Source organism: Chlorocebus sabaeus, chromosome 1 (genome assembly GCF_047675955.1).
Source record: "Chlorocebus sabaeus isolate Y175 chromosome 1, mChlSab1.0.hap1, whole genome shotgun sequence".
NCBI classification, from domain to species: Eukaryota; Metazoa; Chordata; class Mammalia; order Primates; family Cercopithecidae; genus Chlorocebus; species Chlorocebus sabaeus.
The window spans coordinates 9,484,248-9,504,751 of NC_132904.1; the positions used below are offsets into that span (position 1 = coordinate 9,484,248).

The 20,504-nt window shown below is 55.4% G+C and overlaps 1 protein-coding gene across 7 annotated transcripts; it reads left to right on the forward strand.

Moving 5' to 3' along the window:
* The first annotated feature begins 36 nt into the window (after positions 1-36).
* RASGRP2 (RAS guanyl releasing protein 2) lies at positions 37-19,175 on the forward strand. 7 transcript variants are annotated; one of them, XM_073014945.1, is made up of 18 exons: positions 659-748; positions 1,001-1,150; positions 2,530-2,673; positions 3,354-3,456; positions 3,959-4,021; positions 4,376-4,507; positions 5,289-5,439; positions 5,643-5,816; positions 5,976-6,092; positions 8,667-8,948; positions 9,715-9,792; positions 10,029-10,151; positions 10,466-10,581; positions 16,222-16,363; positions 16,619-16,655; positions 17,374-17,553; positions 18,722-18,789; positions 18,955-19,175. In XM_073014945.1, exons 3-17 carry the CDS (start codon positions 2,601-2,603, stop codon positions 18,781-18,783), a joined length of 1,833 nt encoding a protein of 610 aa, XP_072871046.1. In that variant the 5' UTR covers positions 659-748; positions 1,001-1,150; positions 2,530-2,600; the 3' UTR covers positions 18,784-18,789; positions 18,955-19,175. The 7 variants fall into 7 exon arrangements, with proteins under 7 accessions (XP_072871044.1, XP_072871040.1, XP_072871039.1 ...); XM_073014943.1 differs by lacking the exons at positions 659-748; positions 1,001-1,150 and adding an exon at positions 37-216 and having other exon boundaries at positions 18,725-18,789; XM_073014939.1 differs by lacking the exons at positions 659-748; positions 1,001-1,150 and adding an exon at positions 114-216.
* The last annotated feature ends 1,329 nt before the right edge of the window (positions 19,176-20,504 follow it).

The following is a 20,504-nucleotide window of genomic DNA, read 5'->3' on the forward strand; positions in this document are numbered from 1 at the left end:
GCCCAGACATCAAGGCCACGTCTCCAGGTAGCCACAATTTCATTCCTCGCTCCCCACAGGCCCTTCTCCCCAAAATATTCCCATCTTGTCCTAGCCCCTCCCCCAGACTATCTCAAGGACCCGCTCTCCCCACGCCCCCGACCTCCACTAGGCCTGTGCCTCCCGCTGCCTGCAGGAAGACGCCGGGTCCCGGGCCGGGTTAGCCCCGTGGGAACGGTTTGTCTCGAAAACAGGAACCCGGGCTGGGGGCTGGGCGGGGCGCCCCTTCCCCACCGCAGTCCGCTTCCTGCCCCTCCCGGCTTCCTCCGCCCGACACCCAGGCAGGGCGGGGGGCACTGGGGCGTCTGGGGTTGAGGGAGGGGCTCTTCGTTTCGGTCCCCCCTCCGCGTCCCGGGCGGCGGGGCCTGCGCTCGCCCACCCTCGGGGCAGCCAATGGCGCAGCCCCCACCCGCGGCCCTGGCCTCCCGGGCGGCGCGGCAGGGGAGGGGTTAAGCTGCCGCAGGGACCGCCGCGTGCGGGGCAAGAGGGAGCCCCCAGTGGGGGTGGCGCAGCCGGCGGTGCGGAGGCCGGCGCAGGGGCGGAGGGGCGAGGGGGCGGCCCGGCGCGGGGGCGGGGGCGGGGCGGCGGGGAGCGGGGCCGCGGCGCGGAGAGCGGGCGGGAGCCGCAGCCGCAGCGAGGCTGGCGGGCGGAAGCGCACGGAGGTGGGGCCGGCCGGGCCGGTGCGGGCTCCTTGCGGCAGGTCCCAAGAGTGAGTGAGCGAGCGCGCGCCGGGCGCTAGGCAGAAGAGGGCACAGCCCCCAGGGACCCCCCCAGGGTGGCGCGGGCGGGCTGGGGTCGGCGGGCGGGTGGGGAGTCTGCGACCCGGGTCGGGGAGAGGGGGCAGCGGCCACGAGAGCTAAGGCGCCCTGGATCCCCAGAGGGCGGAGGACCTCCCCTGCGCATCTGGCTTTTCCTAGCCACGTTCCATCGGGGCCCTCCCCCGCGAACCCCCATTTGACAGATGCGAAAATTGAGGCTCCGAGAGGCCAAGTGATTCTCAAGGTCACACGAGGAGGCGGCACAGCCAGGCGGGGACGGCTCTGGGTGGCTTCTAGGAAAAGTCCGCCTGAGAACTCCGTACAGGAGCTCCCCCGTCCTCCAGCCTGGGGGAGTATGTGTAGGGCCGCGGTACCTTTCCGTGGGGCAAGGCTCTGCCAAAATCTGGGAGTGAAGGGAATCAGGGCGCTGGGACCGCAGGGCGGGCCCTGCATCGCAGATGGGAGGGGGGCGACGGAATGGGCGTGCGCACCCATGGGGGTGTGTGCATGTGTGTGGGAGTGTACATGCGTGGAGAAGCACTGCCTTGCGTGTGTGCACACGTGTGAGGATGTCAGCGCCTGTGTGGCCGCGGGACTCGAGGCTGGCCTGGCTCAAGTGAACAGCAGGTCCAGGAGGCGACCTCGTCCACGGGTTTGCATTCTGGGGTAGACGAACCGGGTATGTGTGCCTGAGGGTTCCTTCGTGCAGGTGTGCACGGGGTGTGGGTACCATTGTGTGTGAGAGACGGAGGATGGGAGGCTGGTGCCTGTGGCCCGGTGCGTGTAAGTGCGGGCGCCTGCACCTCCATGTAGGTCCCCGGCCTCCGACGAATAACTTGGGTGTGGAGTGTTTGCCCCAGGGTGCGTATGACCAGTGACCGGAGTTGCTAATGGTGTCATGCACCCACCGGCCACCCCCGGCGCGAGCGCCCTCCTCTGGACACCCTGCTCCGTGCGCGCTCACAGTTCGCCTGTGTGGGGCCAGGGCCGGGGTCAGGAGCCGGGGATAGGGAGGAAGAGGGCCTGTGGATGAGCTGAGCCGTGACCCCTGGGATCTTTGCGGAGGTGGCCTGGGAGCGCTCAGTTCCCAGGCTCAGGCTTCCCGTTGACGCCTCCGGGCCGCAGCGGTCTCCCCCCGCCCCAGGAATGTTCCTCTCCGATCCAGTCCGCCTCCCCTAGGGCAGGCCCCTGGGGGCTACCGCAGCCCCGCCTCGCCTTCCCGGGCGCTCGGGAAGAGGGGAGGCGGGCAGGACGCCTGGGTTCTCTCCTCCCCCCTCCCATACCAGGGAGAAATTCCTCCGAGGTCCCCTCAGGCTCCGGGTTCCCAAAATAACCCTGCGGGGGAAGGGAGGCTGTGGAGGGAGGGAAGCGGGAGGGGCGCAGAGCCGAGCTGCGGGGTGCTGCAGGTGCCTCTGGGGAGAGGACGCGAGGAGAAGGGAGCCTGCGGGGGCTGGGCGCCAGCCAGTCCTGGGATCCTGGCTTCCCCGTCCTCGTGAAGCCCCTCGGCCCTCCCGCGACTCCGAGGGTGGGCCGGAAGCCTGTCCGCGGGTCCATTTCCCAACTGGCGGGTTGCACCATCCCGGGCCAGACCGTTTAACCCCGGGAGTGGCCGCGGCGGACAACTCCGCCCCTGCCCAGCAGGGGGCGTGCCCGCCCCGCCCCGTTTCTGCCCGCGGGGCCGCTCCCCCCGCCCGCGCCTCCGCAGACTCCGGATCTGCCTCTCCCGGGACAGGGGTTCGGTCCGAGACCGGTGGGAGGCTCCCGGAGCGCAGTCTGAGCCCAGCCCACCCCGCGCTGGCGGCCATGGCGGGCACTCTGGACCTGGACAAGGGCTGCACGGTGGAGGAGCTGCTCCGCGGGTGCATCGAAGCCTTCGGTGAGTGGCTCGGGAGGGCACACGGAGCCTGAGCCCAGCCCCGAGTCTGAGCCCGGGTCCCTGCCTCCCAGGCACCATCCAGGGCACAGCCCTGACCCGCACCCACCCAGCTCCGCAGCGTGCAGTCTCTTTAACTAAAGCCTCCTCTGCATCGCAGGGCAGAGAGATGCACGCCCTTCAGACAGATGAGGTTTCCCTTCTCTAGCCTTCGCCAGCGGCGGCGAAGGGAGAGCCCGGTCCCTGACTCTGACACTTGAGGGGCATTATCTGTCTCCTGGGGAATCCGGAGGAACTCTCTATCTCTGGCCTGGGAGCTGTTTCCGGCTAATGGGGGGCGGCTTATCTGGTGAAGGGGTGCCCCTTCCCCCAAGCGCTCAGGAAATGACCTCTGGATTCTTGACCCCTGGGAACCCAGGCTCCTTCCGCCCCAGCTGGTTCCCCTCCGGACGATGGGCGGCTCGGGCGCTCCTCTCCTCCCGTCCTCAGGGCCTGTCTATCCCTCGCCCACCCCACCTTTCCTCTCTAATTAGCCTCCTGCTCTCGGAGTCCTGGGCAAGCAGGAGGTGGGCGGGGTCGAGCATGCACCCGAAGGGCCGATACCCAGCGGGCTGCGGGGTGGTGGTGAGGCATGGTCGCTGCGGACCCAGCTCAGCCGCCTGTCTTTGACCCTTCGGAGTCAGATGACTCCGGGAAGGTACGGGACCCGCAGCTGGTGCGCATGTTCCTCATGATGCACCCCTGGTACATCCCCTCCTCTCAGCTGGCGGCCAAGCTGCTCCACATATATCCTTCGCCCGCCTTGCCAAGACCCCCGCCGTCGGAGCCCATGCGCAGCCCCTCTGCCCAGCCCAGGCGCAGAATGAGCCTGGCTCCTAAGCATAGGCGGCTCCCAGCGCTCAGGCGTCGCCCCAGCCTCCAACCAGGGCTTAGGCTCTGTCCCCTCCTTGCTCCTGGTGACTCGGCCCTGTCCCCAGCCTCTGTCCCCAGCCGAGGCCTTGCCCTCCTCCTCCCTAGAGTCTAGGGCCTGCCCCTGTTCCAGGCCTCGGTCCGCCCTGTGCATCTCTCTCTCCCAGAGGCCAGGCTGTGCTCTCAGCCTCCCTCAGCACCTAGTCCTCCACCCCCACCTCCAACCCTTCCCAGAGCGCAGGTCTCACCCCCAGCATTCCCGCAGAGCGCAGGCCCCATCCCTAGAACGTGTCTCCTAGAACCAGGCCCCGCCCCCAGCCTCCCTCCCCTCGGGCCTCCCTTTTTAGAGTTAAGCGGCCTCCTTAACTCTCTCCTTCACCTACCAACAATCCCGGAAAGACAACTCCAATTCCCTGCAGGTGAAAACGTGCCACCTGGTCAGGTGAGTCTTTCCCCTGGGGCTCTGACCCCTCCCCTTTCTCCCTTCTCTCTGGCTTCAGGCTGGCCTGGAGGAGGGGGCAGGGCGCTGCTTCTGGGAGTGGGTTTGAACCCTGGTTTGTCTGGGTGGGCTGTGCTGCCACAGGCCCACCCCTTCCTGGGTCTGGGCCTTAATTTTCTTTTCTGTGCAGTGCAGGTGGTTGTCTAAAGGGTCTAATGTACACTTGGAGAAGGAAAGAGCTGGAACCATAGTTTAAGGCTCTTTTTCCTTGGGTGACTACAATCTCAAATAGCTTCTTGCAGCCTGCTGGGTGATGGTGGGGGAAGGGCTGTCTTGGGTGACTCCCCTCTCCTCCAGGTACTGGATCTCTGCCTTCCCGGCGGAGTTTGACTTGAACCCGGAGCTGGCTGAGCAGATCAAGGAGCTGAAGGCTCTGCTAGACCAAGAAGGGAACCGGCGGCACAGCAGCCTCATCGACATAGACAGCGTGTGCGTGGGGGGAGTACAGAGGGCTGGGGGGGCACTCAGTATCCTATACCATCTGTGCTTAATAAATGTCTGTTGAACTGAATGAGTGAGGGTCATGTCACTCTCTCGCTTAAAAACCTTCCATGGCTCCCTATTGCCTTCAATATGCCTTCTTTGGGCAGCTTGGCGTTCCTGCCTCATCTTCCACTGCCACCGCCCATCCCACACACCTCCTCCTGTAGCTGCGTTGGGTTGCCTCCCCGTCAGCTGAGCTCCCGAGTCCTTTCCCACCATGGTGTTCTGCTCATATCATCCCCTTGCTGCCTCCTCCGTGTTACCAAGACTCAGCTCAGGCATGAAGTCTCCACGGGCTCTGAGGGTTCAGGGCTCTTCCAGGGTAGAATTTGTCATTCCCTCCTCTGTTCTCCATGGCACTTTGTACAGACTCCTGTACAAAGACCTCTGTACATGTGTCACGCTGTTTTGTGATCATGTGTTTCTGTGTCTGTCTCCCTCAGTAGACTGTGAGCTCCTCGAGGGCAGGAACCGTGTCTTACTCATCTCTGTATTCCCAGCGCCTAGCACAGTGCCTGGCACAGAGTACGTTGTTCATAAACGTGTGTTGAATGCATGATGGGGTTGGGGGAGATATGGAGGAGTTGCTGGGACTGGGAACATTCGTGCCTAGGACAGTGCCTCGCATTGTGTAGGTCCTCACAGTGTGAATGGTGTGTCTGTGTGAGTGGGGGGCCACGAGGCATGTGAGTGTCCAGCAAAGGGCTCACTACTCCTGCCCCCCCAGCCCTACCTACAAGTGGAAGCGGCAGGTGACTCAGCGGAACCCTGTGGGACAGAAAAAGCGCAAGATGTCCTTGTTGTTTGACCACCTGGAGCCCATGGAGCTGGCGGAGCATCTCACCTACTTGGAGTATCGCTCCTTCTGCAAGATCCTGGTGCGGCCCGAGGGTGGGGGCAGTGGTCCAATGTGGGCTGGAAGGGGGTTCTAGGAGGGGCAGGGTCCCTGGGGTAGGCTGGGTCACAGGGTGCATCAGGGGTTTCAGTGCAACCACTGAAGGTCAGCTGGAGAGTGAGGAGGAGTGGCCATCAGTGAGGGGAGAGGCTGGCAAGGTGCTGAGGCCACTCCTCCTGCCCCCAGTTTCAGGACTATCACAGTTTTGTGACTCACGGCTGCACTGTGGACAACCCCGTCCTGGAGCGGTTCATCTCCCTCTTCAACAGCGTCTCGCAGTGGGTGCAGCTCATGATCCTCAGCAAACCTACAGCCCCACAGCGGGCCCTGGTCATCACACACTTTGTCCACGTGGCAGAGGTGCCTGTCCCTCCCTCCCTGTGTCTCCCAACCTCCCCACATGCTGGTCAGGCCAACCCTTCCCTTCCCCTAACCCACTGCCTTCTCTCCAGAAAGGCTGGGCCAAATTCTGGGCCCACTCAGTGACTCCCTGCCTCTGCCTCCCCATTTGCCTTCCAGAAGCTGCTGCAGCTGCAGAACTTCAACACGCTGATGGCAGTGGTCGGGGGCCTGAGCCACAGCTCCATCTCCCGCCTCAAGGAGACCCACAGCCACGTTAGCTCTGAGACCATCAAGGTGCCTGGGACTAGGGAGGGGCAGGTGCTTCCCAGATCTGTCTTCACTGGGTCCTCCCAGCAGCACTGGGGGCTGGGCACAACTGTCCTCATTTGACAGATACGGATATGGAGGCCCAGAGGGGTTAAGTGCTTTTCCCAGTTTGCACAATGGCAACAGCAGACTGGGGGCTCATAGGTCGTCATGGACCCCAAAACTAGTACTTTTTTTTTTTTTTTTTTTTTTTTTTTTTGAGACGGAGTCTCGCTCTGTCGCCCAGGCTGGAGTGCAGTGGCCGATCTCAGCTCACTGCAAGCTCCGCCTCCCGGGTTCACGCCATTCTCCTGCCTCAGCCTCCCGAGTAGCTGGGACTACAGGCGCCCGCCACCGCGCCCGGCTAGTTTTTTGTATTTTTTAGTAGAGACGGGGTTTCACCATGTTAGCCAGGATGGTCTCGATCTCCTGACCTCGTGATCCGCCCGTCTCGGCCTCCCAAAGTGCTAGGATTACAGGCTTGAGCCACCGCGCCCGGCCCTTTTTTTTTTTTTAAGACAGAGTCTCTCTCTGTTGTCCAGACTGGAGTTCAGTGGTGCAATCACAAACTCACTGCAGCCTTGAACTCCTGAGCTCAATTGATCCTCCCACCTCAGCCTCCTGAGTAGCTGGGACTATAGTGTACGCCACTATGCCTGGCTAATTTTTATATTATTATTAATTTTTTTTTTTTTTTTGATAGAGATGGGGTTTTGCCATGTTGCCCAGGCTGGTCTTGAACTCCTGGGCTCAAGTGATCCACCTACCTTGGCCTCCCAAAGTGCTGAGATTATGGTGTGAGCCATTATGCCTTGCCACTTGTACTTTCTTCTTTTCCTTGTCCTTCATTTATTATTGTTTTTGAAGTATTGAGTAATACACATATAAAAAAGTATATAAAAACTTATGAGACTGGGTGTGGTGGCTCACACCTCTAATCCCAGCACTTTGGGAAGCTGAGGTGGGCAGATCATGTGAGGTCAGGAGTTTGAGACCAGCCTGGCCAACATGGTGAAACCCCATCTCTACTAAAATACAAAAATTAGCCAGGCATGGTGGTGGGTGCCTGTAATCCCAGCTACTTGGGATGCTGAGGCAGGAGGAGAATTGCTTGAACTTGGGAGGCGGAGGTTGCAGTGAGCCAAGATCGTGCCACTGCACTCCAGCCTGGGCGACAGAGTGAGACTCCGTCTAAAAAAAAACAAAACAGTATATACAAACATATGAATCGTTTAAAGAAAAATTGTACAGAAAACGCTGTGTAACTACTGCCCAGGTTGGGAAATAGAACCTTGCCAGGCTCCCAAGTGCCCAACACTTTACAGCATAACTCCCTTCCCACGGCTTTTGCAATGATGATCTTGCTTTTCTTTATAGCTTCACCACGTAGGTATGCGGTCCAAAACAATGTGGGGCTTTTTGTTGTCTGTTTTGAACTTTCTATGAATGGAATGTTGTTTGTGTTATTTTATGTCTTGCTTCTTTCATTCCACATGGTTCTGAGAGTGTTTTCATTCTGTTATGTGAAACAATTGTTTTTTCATTTTCATTGCCATATAATATTTTATTGTATGTCTACCCCAATTCATTTATTCATTTTTTTGAGATGGAGTCTCTCTCTGTCATCCAGGCTGGAGTGCAGTGGCGAGACCTCAGATCACTGCAACCTCCGCCTCCTGGGTTCAAGTGATTCTCGTGCCTCAGCCTCCTGAGTAGCTGAGATTATCTGGCCAACTTTTTGTAGAGACAGGGTTTCACCATGTTGCTGAGGCTGGTCTTGAACTCCTGAGCTCAGGCAATCCACCTGCTTTAGCCTCCCAAAGTGCTGGGATTACAGACGTGAGCCACCGCGCCCAGCCTATCCCAGTTTATGTATTGATTCTATGTTGAATGTTGGGGTTTTTCCTTTCCTTTCCTTTTTTTTTTCTTGAGACGGAGTCTTGCTGTATCGCCAGGCTGGAGTGCAGTGGCACTAATTTGGCTCACTCTAACCTCCTCCTGGGTTCAAGCGATTCTCCTGCCTCAGCCTCCCAAGTAGCTGGGACTACAGGTATGCACCACCACACCCGGCTAATTTTTGTATTTTTTTAGTAGAGACGAGGTTTCACCATGTTGGCCAGGATGGTCTCCATCTCTTGACCTCATGAGCCGCCTGCCTTGGCCTCCCAAAGTGCTGGGATTACAGGCGTGAGCCACTGCGCCCGGCTGGTTTTTCCAGTTTTTGCTGTTTGGACGGGGCGATTGAGTACATTCTTCCAGGTCATTGTCCTGTGCTGCCTTGCCTCCCTGAGCCTCTGATTCTCCTGTTAAATGTTGATGATACTCTGCGTCCAGGCCTGGTTTAAAGGTGTGGTGCTTTTGGCAGTGAGTATTGCCTCGAATTAATGGCAATGAATTCAATCCCCAGGGGCTGAGAGAGCCGGTCCTGGGGGACAGTAAGGGAGAATTTTACTCTTTCACCTGTCCCTGACCCTGACTCCTCCTCACTCACTCCTACATTTCCAGGGCTGAGATAGGGAGGATAGTTGTGGGGGTATGACCCCTCTGCCCTTTGTCCCCCAGCTCTGGGAGGGTCTCACAGAACTAGTGACGGCGACAGGCAACTATGGCAACTACCGGCGCCGGCTGGCAGCCTGTGTGGGCTTCCGCTTCCCTATCCTGGGTGTGCACCTCAAGGACCTGGTGGCCTTGCAGCTGGCACTGCCTGACTGGCTGGACCCAGCCCGGACCCGGCTCAACGGGGCCAAGATGAAGCAGCTCTTTAGCATCCTGGAGGAGCTGGCCATGGTGACCAGCCTGCGGCCACCAGTACAGGCCAACCCCGACCTGCTGAGCCTGCTTACGGTGAGGAGCAGGGGGCAGGGAGGTGGGGAGCTGGGCACCAGGGGTTGACAGTTTCCCCGGGTCCCGGCGGTGGGTGTGGCCTGGGGCTCTGGGTTCTGACCAGGGAACTGAGATCTAGCATGGGCTCTGGGGTTTGGAGTGGATGCTGAGGAGGGGTCCAGGCTCTGGCTGGGGCTGTGGACTGAGGTCTGGTCTCCAGGCTGGCATGTGGACTGTGGGCAGTTTGAACTGGGCCTGGGTCCCGGTTTGAGTTCTGGCAGTGGGTTGTGTTCTAGGGCTGGGCCAAGCTCTGCGTTCTGCGGGCAGGGGTGGTTTCTAAGCATGGCCCTGGGCTGGGAGTGAAGTTCTGGGCTTGGCTTTGCACTTGGTCTTGGGGTCTAGGGTGGGAGTTGGGTTCTGGTTTAGATCCAGACTAGGTTCTAGACATTGGGCTGGGGCTTAGGTGTTAGGGTTTGGAGTGGATTCTTAGCTGCTTTTGTACTCTGGATGGGATCAGGGTTGAAAGCAGAGCTTGCGGCTGGGTTCTGACCTAGCTTCTTCCCTGACATCTTGGCAATATGTCATGTTCAAGGTTTGGGGCCATGCTGTGGTTTGATCTGTGCACTGGGACAGCGTGGGGTGGCTGTGCTGTGTTCTAAGCCAGGCTTTGTCCTGAGTCTAGCTTCTGACCCAAGCTCTGGGCTGAGCTGTGGCCTCTAGGTGGAGACCCTGGGCTCTGTGGCCATGGGCAGGGGCCAGTGGGTGTGATCAGACCTGTATGTCCCAGGTGTCTCTGGATCAGTATCAGACGGAGGATGAGCTGTACCAACTGTCCCTGCAGCGGGAGCCGCGCTCCAAGTCCTCGGTGAGGGGGTACTCTCTCCTCTCCACTCTGCCCCTCCCTCCTGAGAATCCCAGGATGTGAGGACAGGAAGAGATCTTAGCAGCCACCTCACCATCCTTCTTGTAGGACAGAGGCATCCTGGGGGCAGGGCACAGTGTTGAGCAGACTTCCCTCTCCCAGGGATTCCCCTCTCTGTTCCCCTGGGCTCTGGGCTCCCCCTGCCTCTGGCCCTAGCTTAGGCCTGACCATTTCCATAGCCAACCAGCCCCACGAGTTGCACCCCACCACCTCGGCCCCCGGTGCTGGAGGAGTGGACCTCGGCTGCCAAACCTAAGCTGGATCAGGCCCTCGTGGTGGAGCACATCGAGAAGATGGTGGAGGTGAGCTCCTGCGGAGCCTGAGCAGTGTGTGGGGAGAGGCCAGTTTGCCGGAGCACTGCCCTGGAAGCCAGCATGAGTGTCCTGTTCAAGACCCAGCACTAAGCCCCCAGGAGTCACAGGGCCTGGCAGGCCATCTGCACAGGGCTGAGGTGCCCATGGGTAGGGTGGGGGCGGGGCTATGGAACAGGGGCAGTGTCAGAGACCTCTCTGAGACACACCTCATCAAATGGACTGGGAATGTGGGAAGGGACAGGACCTGATGTCCCCTTTACTCTCCCCTCTCCCGGCTCTGTGTGTCCCTCTGTATGCCCCAGTCTGTGTTCCGGAACTTTGACGTCGATGGGGATGGCCACATCTCACAGGAAGAATTCCAGATCATCCGTGGGAACTTCCCTTACCTCAGCGCCTTTGGGGACCTCGACCAGAACCAGTGAGGAGGGCTGGGGGCCTGGGGGAGAGGGAAGGCAACCTAGCCCACTTCCGCCTGGGCTTCAGTTTCTTGTGTGCAAGATAAGGTCACTAAACCAGACCGTCTTGGCCTGGGAAGCTGCCAGTGTGGGAAGGGGCACTTGCTTTTGTGGGGAGGAGAGGCTGTCAGCTGTGGAGGTGCAGTGGTATCTCATGAGTTCAGACAGATGGGGGGCTCCACCTGAGTCTTGCAAAGACTGTGGCCTGGGGACAGTGGCTACAGAAGTGCTGCTTTATTTGTGGAGCTCACAGCTGTCAAGAAGTGTGGGCAAGTTGAACTCCTGGATAGCCTGTTTTAATGAATAGATAAGAAAAGTTTATAATTAGTGGTACCCATTTGCTTATCAACAGTTTATATGCTGACAATTTGGAAAAACAGCTGGTTCTCTGAAGTAGCTGAAACATGCCCCCTGCAGCCAGATTCATGCCCTATTTTTGCTGAGCAGACAAAACTCCATTCAAAATTTACAGTCCATCTCACGTCGATTTATTTTTTAATGTTACCTGTATTTCAAAAATCTGTTGTTTTTTATTTCCACATTACAAAAATCCATGGTAAAATAAAATCTAGGTAGTAAAGTAATTTTATAGTGAACAAAGTGTTTAAAGTAAGAAATGAGAGGCCAGGCGCAGTGGCTCATGCCTGTAATCCTAGCACTTTGGGAGACTAAGGTGGCAGGATCAATTCAGGCCAGGAGTTCGAGCCCAGCCTGGGCAACATATTAAGACCCTGTCTCTACAAAAATTAATTTTTTTTGTTGTTGTTTTTGGAGACAGAGTCTCACTCTGTTGCCCAGGCTGGAGTGCAGTGGCACAATCTTGGCTCACTGCAACCTCCACCTCCTGGGTTCAAGTGATTCTCCTGCCTCAGCTTCCCAAGTAGCTGGGATGACAGGCATGTACCACGCACCTGGCTAATTTTTGTATTTTTAGCAGAGATGGGGTTTTACCATGTTGGCCAACCTGCTCTCAAACTTGTGACCTCAAGTGATCCACCTGCCTCGGCCTCCCAAAGTGCTAGGACTACATGCATGAGCTACTGCTCCCAGCCTAAAAAGATTTTTTTTGGGCGTGGGTGGTGCGTGCCTGTAGTCCCAGCTACTCAGAAGGCTGAGGCAGGGGGATCCCTTGAGCCCAGGAGGTTGAGACTGCAGTGAGCTATGATCACACCACTGCACTTCAGCCTGGGTGACTGAGCGAGACCACGCCCATCAAAAAAAAAAAAAAAAAAAAAGGAAGAAATGAAAGTCCCCTCTTTCCTTTTCCGCTGGTAGAAGTTGCCATGATTAAACACTGTTGACAATATTAAGCTTAGCAGTATGTGGGTTCTTCCAGTCTTCTTTTCCCAGGCATGTGCACATTGATAGAGATTTTGTTTGTTTGGTGTCTGTTTCATGGACAAACAGGATTAGAGTATAAATCCAATTCTGCTTGTGGCTTTTACCGTAGCTGCTTTATTTCTTCTCCCAGAGTTTAGGCAGAGGTAGTTAAGCTCCATGTTTTCTCCCTGGGTTGGTGGGCGGATTTTTATCTAGACCACCTTTTCAGTGAGGATGACCCTTTGAGATGATGGAGGCCTCGGCTTCATGCAGCGCTCTCAGCTTTAACCCTCCACCTCTTGCAGGCCCCAGGCCGTGTATGTGTGCGTGTGTGTGTGTGTGTGTGTGTATGTGTGTGTTGGTGAGGGGGAAGCCTTGGTTGGGTATCAAAACCTAGCACCTGGTTTAGCAGGAGGGAGACCGGGCCCAACTCTCTGCGTCATTGTAAAGCTCCCTCTTGGTTTCTGGAACTTGGGGGTTTCCATTTCTTTTTTACAAAATTATCTATGCATTTACAGCAATAGTTGATATATCTTTATGCAGCATCTAGGTACTTGTAGTAGTGGGGTTCTCTTTCTTCTTTCTTTTTTTTTTTAATCACCCTCTTTTTTTTTGAGACAGAGTCTTGCTCTGTCGCTCAGGCTAGAGTGCAATGGCGTGATCTTGGCTCACTGCAACCTCTGCCTCCCAGGTTCAAGTAATTCTCTTGCCTCAGCCTCCTGAGTATCTGAGATTACAGGCACCGTGCCACCAGACCTGGCTAATTTTCTTTCTTTCTTTCTTTTTCTTTTTTCTGAGATGGAGTTTCACTCTTTGTTGCCCAGGCTAGGGTACAGTGGCACAATCTTGGCTCACTGCAACCTCCGCCTTCCAGGTTCAAGCGATTCTCCTGTCAGCCTCCCGAGTAGCTGGGATTACAGGTGCCTGCCATCATGCCTGGCTAGTTTTGTATTTTTAGTAGAGATGGAGTTTCACCATGTTGGGCAGGCTGGTCTTGAACTCCTGACCTCAGGTGATCCACCCGCCTTGGCCTCCCAAAGTGCTGGGATTACAGGTGTGAGCTACCGCGCCTCGCCTAATTTTTGTATTTTTAGTAGATACAGGATTTTACCATGTTGGCCAGGCTGGTCTCGAACTCCTGATCTCACCTCAGGTGATCTACCCACCTCAGGTGATCTGCCTACCTCATCCTCCCAAAGTGCTGGGATTACAGGCATGAGCCACTGTGTACCCAGCCTAAAAATCACCATCTTGACAGAACTGCATGCCTTGCTTTTTGCTTTTTTTCCGTCTTCATGCTTGTTTTCCACTTAACCCTTGATCACAGACATCTTTCCATGTGGATTCATGTAGAACTGCCTCATTCATTAGAACAGCTGCACAGTATTCCACTGTCCGGTTAGTCTATCATTTCCCTAACCATCCTCCTGCTGATGGACAGTTAGACTGTTCCAGTTTTTCATGACGATTCTACGCCAGGCTGCCGTGAATGTCCTTTTACTGATCCACTCAGGCCAGTATTTCTGTAGGAGAAATTCCTAGAAGTGGGATAATTGGATCAAAAGATATGCACATTCTAAATTAGGAGAGAGACTGCCAAACTGACCTCAGACAAGGTTGTACCAGTTTGCACCCCCATCGGCAGTGTACGAGTGCCTGCTTCCCAACTTCCTCGCCAACAGTGGATGCTATAAAAAGCTTCACAATTTTGCCAGTCTCATTGGCAAGTGGTATCTTGGTTAAATTTGCATTTCTTTAATACTAATGGGGGTAGGGTATCTTTTCATATGTCTATTGGCCATTTATTTCTTCTGTCAATTGCCTGTTCAGATTCCTTGTCTATTATTCTACTGGGTTTGTTGGTCTTTTTCTCATTGATTTTTAGAATCTCTGTTAATGGATATTAACCCTTTGCTGTTGAATGTGTTTGCAAATATTTTCTCCCTGTCTGTCATTTATATTGTCTTTTTTCACATAAAATTTAAAAACTTTTGTGTGCTCAGTATGTCAGTCTTTTCCTTTCTGGCTTCTCGGATTTGTGTTCTGTGTAGAAAGGCCCTCAGCCTCTCAAGATTATAAAATTATTATCTTGTATCTTTTTTTTTTTTTTGAGACAGGGTCTCTTGCTGTGTCATCCAGGGTGGAGTGCAGTGGCATGATCTTGGTTTGCTGCAACCTCCACCTCCCAGGTTCAAGTGATTCTCATGCCTCAGCCTCCAGAGTAGCTGGGACTACAGTCGCCTGCCACCACGCCTGGCTAATTTTTTGTATTTTTAGTAGAGACAGGGTTTTGTCATGTTGGCCAGGCTGGTCTCGAACTCCTGACCTCGTGATCCACCCGCCCTGGCCTCCCAAAGTGCTGGGATTACAGGCATAAGCCACTGCGTTTGGCCCTGTATTTTTTTCATTTTTTTTTTTTTTTTTTTTTTTGAGACGGAGTCTTGCTCTGTTGCCCAGGCTGGAGTGTAGTGGTGGGATCTCAGCTCACCGCAAGCTCCACTCCCGGGTTTACGCCATTCTCCCGCCTCAGCCTCCTGAGTAGCTGGGACTACAGGCGCCCGCCACCACGCCCAGCTAGTTTTTTGTATTGTTTTAGTACAGACGGGGTTTCACCGTGTTAGCCAGGATGGTCTCGGTCTCCTGACCTCGTGATCTGCCCGTCTCAGCCTCCCAAAGTGCTGGGATTAAAGGCTTGAGCCACTGCCCGGCCCCTATATTTCCTTCCTTCCTTCCTTCCTTCCTTCCTTCCTTCCTTCCTTCCTTCCTTCCTTCCTCCCTCCCTCCCTCCCTCCCTCCCTTCCTCCCTTCCTCCCTTCCTTCCTTCCTTTCTTCCTTTCTTCCTTTCTTTTCTTTCTCTTTCTTTCTTCTTTCTCTCTCTCTTTCTCTCTCTCTCTTTCTCTCTCTCTCTTTCTCTTTCTTCCTCCCTCCCTCCCTCCCTCCCTCCCTTCCTTCCTTCCTTCCTTCCTTCCTTCCTTCCTTCCTTCCTTCCTTCCTTCCTTCCTTCCTTCCTTCTTTCCTTCTTTCTTTCCTTCTTCTTTCTTTCTCTCTCTCTCTCTCTCTCTTTCTCTCTTTCTCTCTTTCTTTCTTTCTTGACAGAGTCTCGCTCTGTCGCCCAGGCTGGAGTGCAGTGGCGCAGTCTTGGCTCACTGCAAGCTCTGCCTCCCGGGTTAGCGCCATTCTCCTGCCTCAGCCTCCTGTGTTGCTGGGACTACAGGCGCCCGCCACCGCACCCGGCTAGTTTTTTTTTTTTTTTTTTTGTATTTTTAGTAGAGATGGGGTTTCACCGTGTTAGCCAGGATGGTCTCGATCTCCTGACCTCGTGATCCACCCGTCTCGGCCTCCCAAAGTACTGGGATTACAGGCATGAGCCATCGCGCCCGGCCCCCCTATATTTTTTTTCTAAATGGCCAGTTATCCTAATGCTCCCTTGATTTGAAGGACCACCTGGATCACACATTATGAGACCCCTCATACAGCAGGTGGGAGTCTCAAGCGAGGGCCAGTCCCGATGGGAAAAGCACTTGGTGGCTGAGGACCCTCCTATCTGTGCGGACACTGTTGTAAAACTTCACGTGCACTATCTAATTTAATCCTCACCAAAATCCTATGAAATATAGGAATGATCATTACACCCATTTATAGATAAGGAAACGGAGGGGCAGGGAGATTACTCGGCTACTCATTGGCAAATTGTCAAGAGGCAGAGAGGTAGAGCTGCGATTTGAACTGAGGTCTGTGTCTAGAACACATGCTCATTCTTTCCCTAAAATGTATTCACAGGTGAAAAAGGGCTTCCGCGGAAAGCCCTGGGTTATGTGGGAAACCCTGGATTTACAGATGTCTTTCCAGCAGGATGATGCAGGAGAGAGAGGGGTGCGATTTCTCCCAGTCTCTCCTGGTCGCAGAACTCATTAAAGAGTTCTCCCTGCTCAGGGCTCCCGACTGGTGTTGCACACAATACACTTCGGGAGCCCGAGGCTGATGGTTCCATGGAAAGTACACAGTCCTTTTAGTTTGCAAACCAAGTGTGAAGTGGGCAGGGCAGGCCACTGTTCTGAGAAGGAACCCAGGGAAAGGGACTGGCCCAAGACCACACACTGGTTAGCGGCACTTCCCACATCTGCCTGACCCCTAGTCCAGGGCTGCCTGCCTTTTCTTTACTCTGCACCAGGAGTCCAAAATCAGGAGTTCCATGAGGACACTGGGAACAGTGGGATGGGTTAGGCCAGCGGTGGATGGTCCTGGGGAGGGCCCGAGCTGAGGTGCCACCCAACTCCCCACAGGGATGGCTGCATCAGCAGGGAGGAGATGGTGTCTTATTTCCTGCGCTCCAGCTCTGTGCTGGGGGGCCGCATGGGCTTCGTACACAACTTCCAGGAGAGCAACTCCTTGCGCCCGGTCGCCTGCCGCCACTGCAAAGCCCTGGTGAGCGCCCCTTTCCCGGCTCACCGCCCAAGCCACGCCCCTCCAGCCCCGGCCCCGCCCTCCCTTCTGGCCCCGCCTCTGCCGGAGCCCTTTTCAAGCCTGGAAAACCTGGTTAATTCCGTCTCTCTCTCCTACTGCGGTTCTGCCCCTGGCCCTGAGGCGGGCTCTAAAGCCCCAGTCCCACCCTCAAGAAGAAAGAAGTAGAATCATCACCTCTAAATCCCACCTCCCACCACCGCCCCTCCTCTATTGCAGATCCTGGGCATCTACAAGCAGGGCCTCAAATGCCGAGGTGAGATGGAATGACTGGTAGGGCTGCTGGGCAGTGGTTTTTTTTTTTTTTTTTGGAGAGTTACTATTTTGGTGGGGCAATTGCCAAGGAGTGAAGTACCTTAAAAGCAGGCGCGTGGCCAGGCACGGTGGCTCACGCCTGTAATCCCAGCACTTTGGGAGGCCGAGGCGGGTGGATCACCTGAGGTCAGGAGTTAAAGACCAGCTTGACCAACACAGGGAAACCCCACCTCTACTAAAAACACAAAAGGTAGCTGGGCGTGGTGGCACCCACCTGTAATCCCAGCTACTCAGGAGGCTGAGGCATGAGAATTGCTTGAACCTGGGTTTCAAGTGATTCCACCTGGGTTTGCAGTGCGCTGAGATCACGCCACTGCACTCCAGCCTGGGCAACAGAGCGGGCTCTGTCTCAAAACAAAACAAAAAACAAAAAAACCCCAAAACCCCACAAAATCAGAGGTGCAAGATGATTGATATGAACGGAGTGGCCTTTAAGAGGCTATTTATTTTGATGAGGCAGCTGCCCAGGAACAGAGAACGTGGGAGAGGGCATAGACTGACAATTAGGAGGAGGAGAACACTTTGGAAGGAGACTCTCATTTTGGTGGGGCAGCTGCTCAGGAACAAAGGTTCCTGGGGAGGGGCGCAAGCCTGCGGGATGGGATGGAGGGTATTCTGACCAATGGCCCTGGCTGGACTCTCCATTTGCCCTCCCCCAGCCTGTGGTGTGAACTGCCACAAGCAGTGCAAGGATCGCCTGTCAGTTGAGTGTCGGCGCAGGGCCCAGAGTGTAAGCCTGGAGGGGTCTGCACCCTCACCCTCACCCACGCACAGCCACCATCACCGCGCTTTCAGCTTCTCCCTGCCCCGCCCTGGCAGGCGAGGCTCCAGGCCTCCAGGTAAGAGGGACTCATTCTGTGCCGGCCTGTGGAGGGAGGGGTGCAGGGCCATCGGGGCAAAGAAGGCAGGATGGAAGCCATTCCAAAGTGCATAATTCTCTTTTTGTGGTGGGATAATAAAGAAGGGACAGGTAAGGGTGCCAGAAAGTGGCCAGGGAGCCCTGGACCTTCTGAGGCTGAGGAGAGAGACTCTAATTTATAAAGAGGTATAATAGTGAAAGAGGCTTCAAGATTCCAATTACAGCCTTATTTTGTTGGAGGGATTAACGAAGGATTGGAGAAGGTGTTATATGAGCCATTGGCTTGCCTTTCCCTTTTTGGCTATTCTGGAGGCTCTTCTGGGGAAAGTCCCTTGCCCTGATAATGTCCTGGCAGCTCTCTTGGGGTCTTTGATGGTTTTAGGTCAGTTTGCTGAATGACAATTGGCCAAATGATTATTTTGCTGAGAACAGTCGGAACAACTATGTTAAACTGGGGTCTAAGGTAGTTGATCACAACTGTTTACGCTGGCATAAGTCCTCAAAAAACAGAGGCAGGCACAGGGCATACATCTTCAAAAATGGAAAAGATAAATCCATTTGCATTGAGCTTTCCAGAAGTGCTGGGGTCTAAAATGTGAAATACACACAAAATTGACATTTAAGCAAACTGCACTGACGAATCTGTGGCGGCAAAAAAACTGTGGCAAAACAAAAACATAGAAAAAGAGCCTCAAAAATTGGGCTGAGGTTGGGCGTGGTGGCTCACGCCTGTAATCCCAGCACTTTGGGAGGCTGAGGTGGGTGGATCACCTGAGGTCAGGAGTTGGAGACCAGCCTGGCCAACATGGCAAAACCTCGTCTCTACAGTACAAAAATACAAAAATTAGCTGGGCGTGGTGGTGGGCGCTTGTAATCTCAGCTACTTGGGAGGCTAAGGCAGGAGAATCGCTTGAACCTGGGAGGCAGAGGTTGCAGTGAGCCGAGATCATGCCATTGCACTCCAGTCTGGGCAACAGAGAGAGACTCTGTCTCAAAAAAAAATTGAGCCGTTAGGTCATGCAGGGAATTGATTTTTGGTGGATGGGTTTGCTTCTGGGATGATGTGGACGCCTCCTGTGGTGAGGGGAAGAAGGGTTGCCAAAGTCCCAGGGACCTGGAAGTGTGTTCTACAGCAATCCCCCTCCCAGCAGAGATCCGTGAGGAGGAGGTACAGACCGTGGAGGATGGGGTTTTTGACATCCACTTGTAATAGATGGTGAGTCCTCCCACATCAGGCACCAGAGCTCCCCACTGAGGGCTGGGGCGGGGGTGGGGAGTATCAGGGAAATGGGTGCTTTATCCAAATGGCCCCAAGCCAGGTGGGCTTCTACCTTGTTGTTGAGGGGGGTGTCTTCCTCAAAACCTGTTTTTCTCTTCCTAGCTGTGGTTGGATCAAGGACTCATTCCTGCCTTGGAGAAAAGACTTCAACCAGAGCAGGAAGCCTGGGGGTGTTGGGGCAGGAAACTGGGGTTGGGGGTGGGATATGAGGGTGGCATGCAGCTGAGGGCAGGGCCAGGGCTGGCGTCCCTAAGGTTGTACAGACTCTTGTGAATATTTGTATTTTCCAGATGGAATAAAAAGGCCCGTGTAATTAACCTTCACCATCAGTGCCTAGAATCCTGTGGGGTGAGGGGATGCTATACTCTACAGGAGGACAATCTTGGGAGCTAGAACTTTGTAGCAAGAGAAACTTGGGAGGTCTGGACTCTCATGTGTCTGGAATCTTGGGGGAGAGAATCTTAGAAGCAGAAAACCTTGGACTATAAGAATCTTGGGGAGGGTCTAGGATCTTGAGGAGACCAGATTCTTGGACATCTAAAACTTGAAACTAGTAGGGCTTGGCACCCGAGAATTGCAGGGCCAGTGGTCTTGCATACCCAAAGCCTTCAGCCCATGGCCAAAATTCCCTTGCTGGACAGGGGGCCTTTCAGCCCCTGCTTATATGCTTCCAGTATCAGGGCCCTCACTGCAGGAATCGTGGGAGGGAGGGGGGCAGTGCAGAGTTGCTGGCTGTGGGGGAAGGGAGGGAGGGCCCTGGGCAGTCTGAGGGCCCTGCTGGGCTTGTGCCTCAGGGCGGGGGCTGCACTCCTCGGCCTTGCAGCCTCCTGGCCTGGTGCTGCTGCCAGCCGGAAGGACAGTGACTTCCAGAGGAAATGCATATCGATCCTGCTTTCAGCCTCCGGTGGCGGCCTCTCCCAACCCAGCTCTTCCCTCCTGAGCCTGCAGCACGGAGGTTTTGGGGGTCACTGCTACCTGAAGAAGGCTAAGGCCACTTCTTTTTTTTTTTTTTGAGACGAAGTCTCCCAGGCTGGAGTGCAGTGGGCGATCTCGGCTCACTGCAACCTCCGCCTCCTGGGTTCAAGCAATTCCCTGCCTCAGCCTCCTGAGTAGCTGGGATTACAGGCACCTGCCACCATGCCTGGCTAATTTTTGTACTTTTAGTAGAGATGGGGGTTTCACTATCTTGGCCAGGCTGGTCTTGAACTCCTGACCTCATGATCCACCCGCCTCAGCCTCCCAAAGTGCTGGGATTACAGGTGTGAGCCACTGCACCTGGCCGGCTAAGGCCACTTCTAAGGCTGGTCTGGGAGTTTACGAAAGGTTCTGAAGCTGGGCTGGGCTGCCCTTGGAGTCAGGAGACTCCAGACAGCAGTCCTGACAATGGGAGCTACCTCCTACGTCCCCCAAACTGGGAGGTGCCCACAGCAGCTGTGGGATTGTCCTGGGGGTGGAGACCTGAGTACCTTCAACTCCAAAGCCCAGTATCTGCGGGCCTGGCCATGGCCTCAGTTCCCCCGTGAATGCCCCGGCCCCCTACTCCAGGGTTTCTCCACATCACATCCATCCCTGCTTTGAGACCCCACTCCCCCTGGCATATTCTTTATTTTGTGTCACTTCCTTCTCTTTCCTGGTCATACCTCTCCTGCAGG

Excerpts from the sequence above, each read along its gene's own strand:
- RASGRP2 (XM_073014939.1), top strand. The coding sequence starts at position 2,601 with ATGGCGGGCACTCTGGACCTGGACAAGGGCTGCACGGTGGAGGAGCTG. Across the intron at positions 2,674-3,353 it reads CGGGTGCATCGAAGCCTTCG|ATGACTCCGGGAAGGTACGG; the intron begins GTGAGTGGCTCG and ends CTTCGGAGTCAG. Across the intron at positions 3,457-3,958 it reads GCGGCCAAGCTGCTCCACAT|CTACCAACAATCCCGGAAAG; the intron begins ATATCCTTCGCC and ends TCTCTCCTTCAC.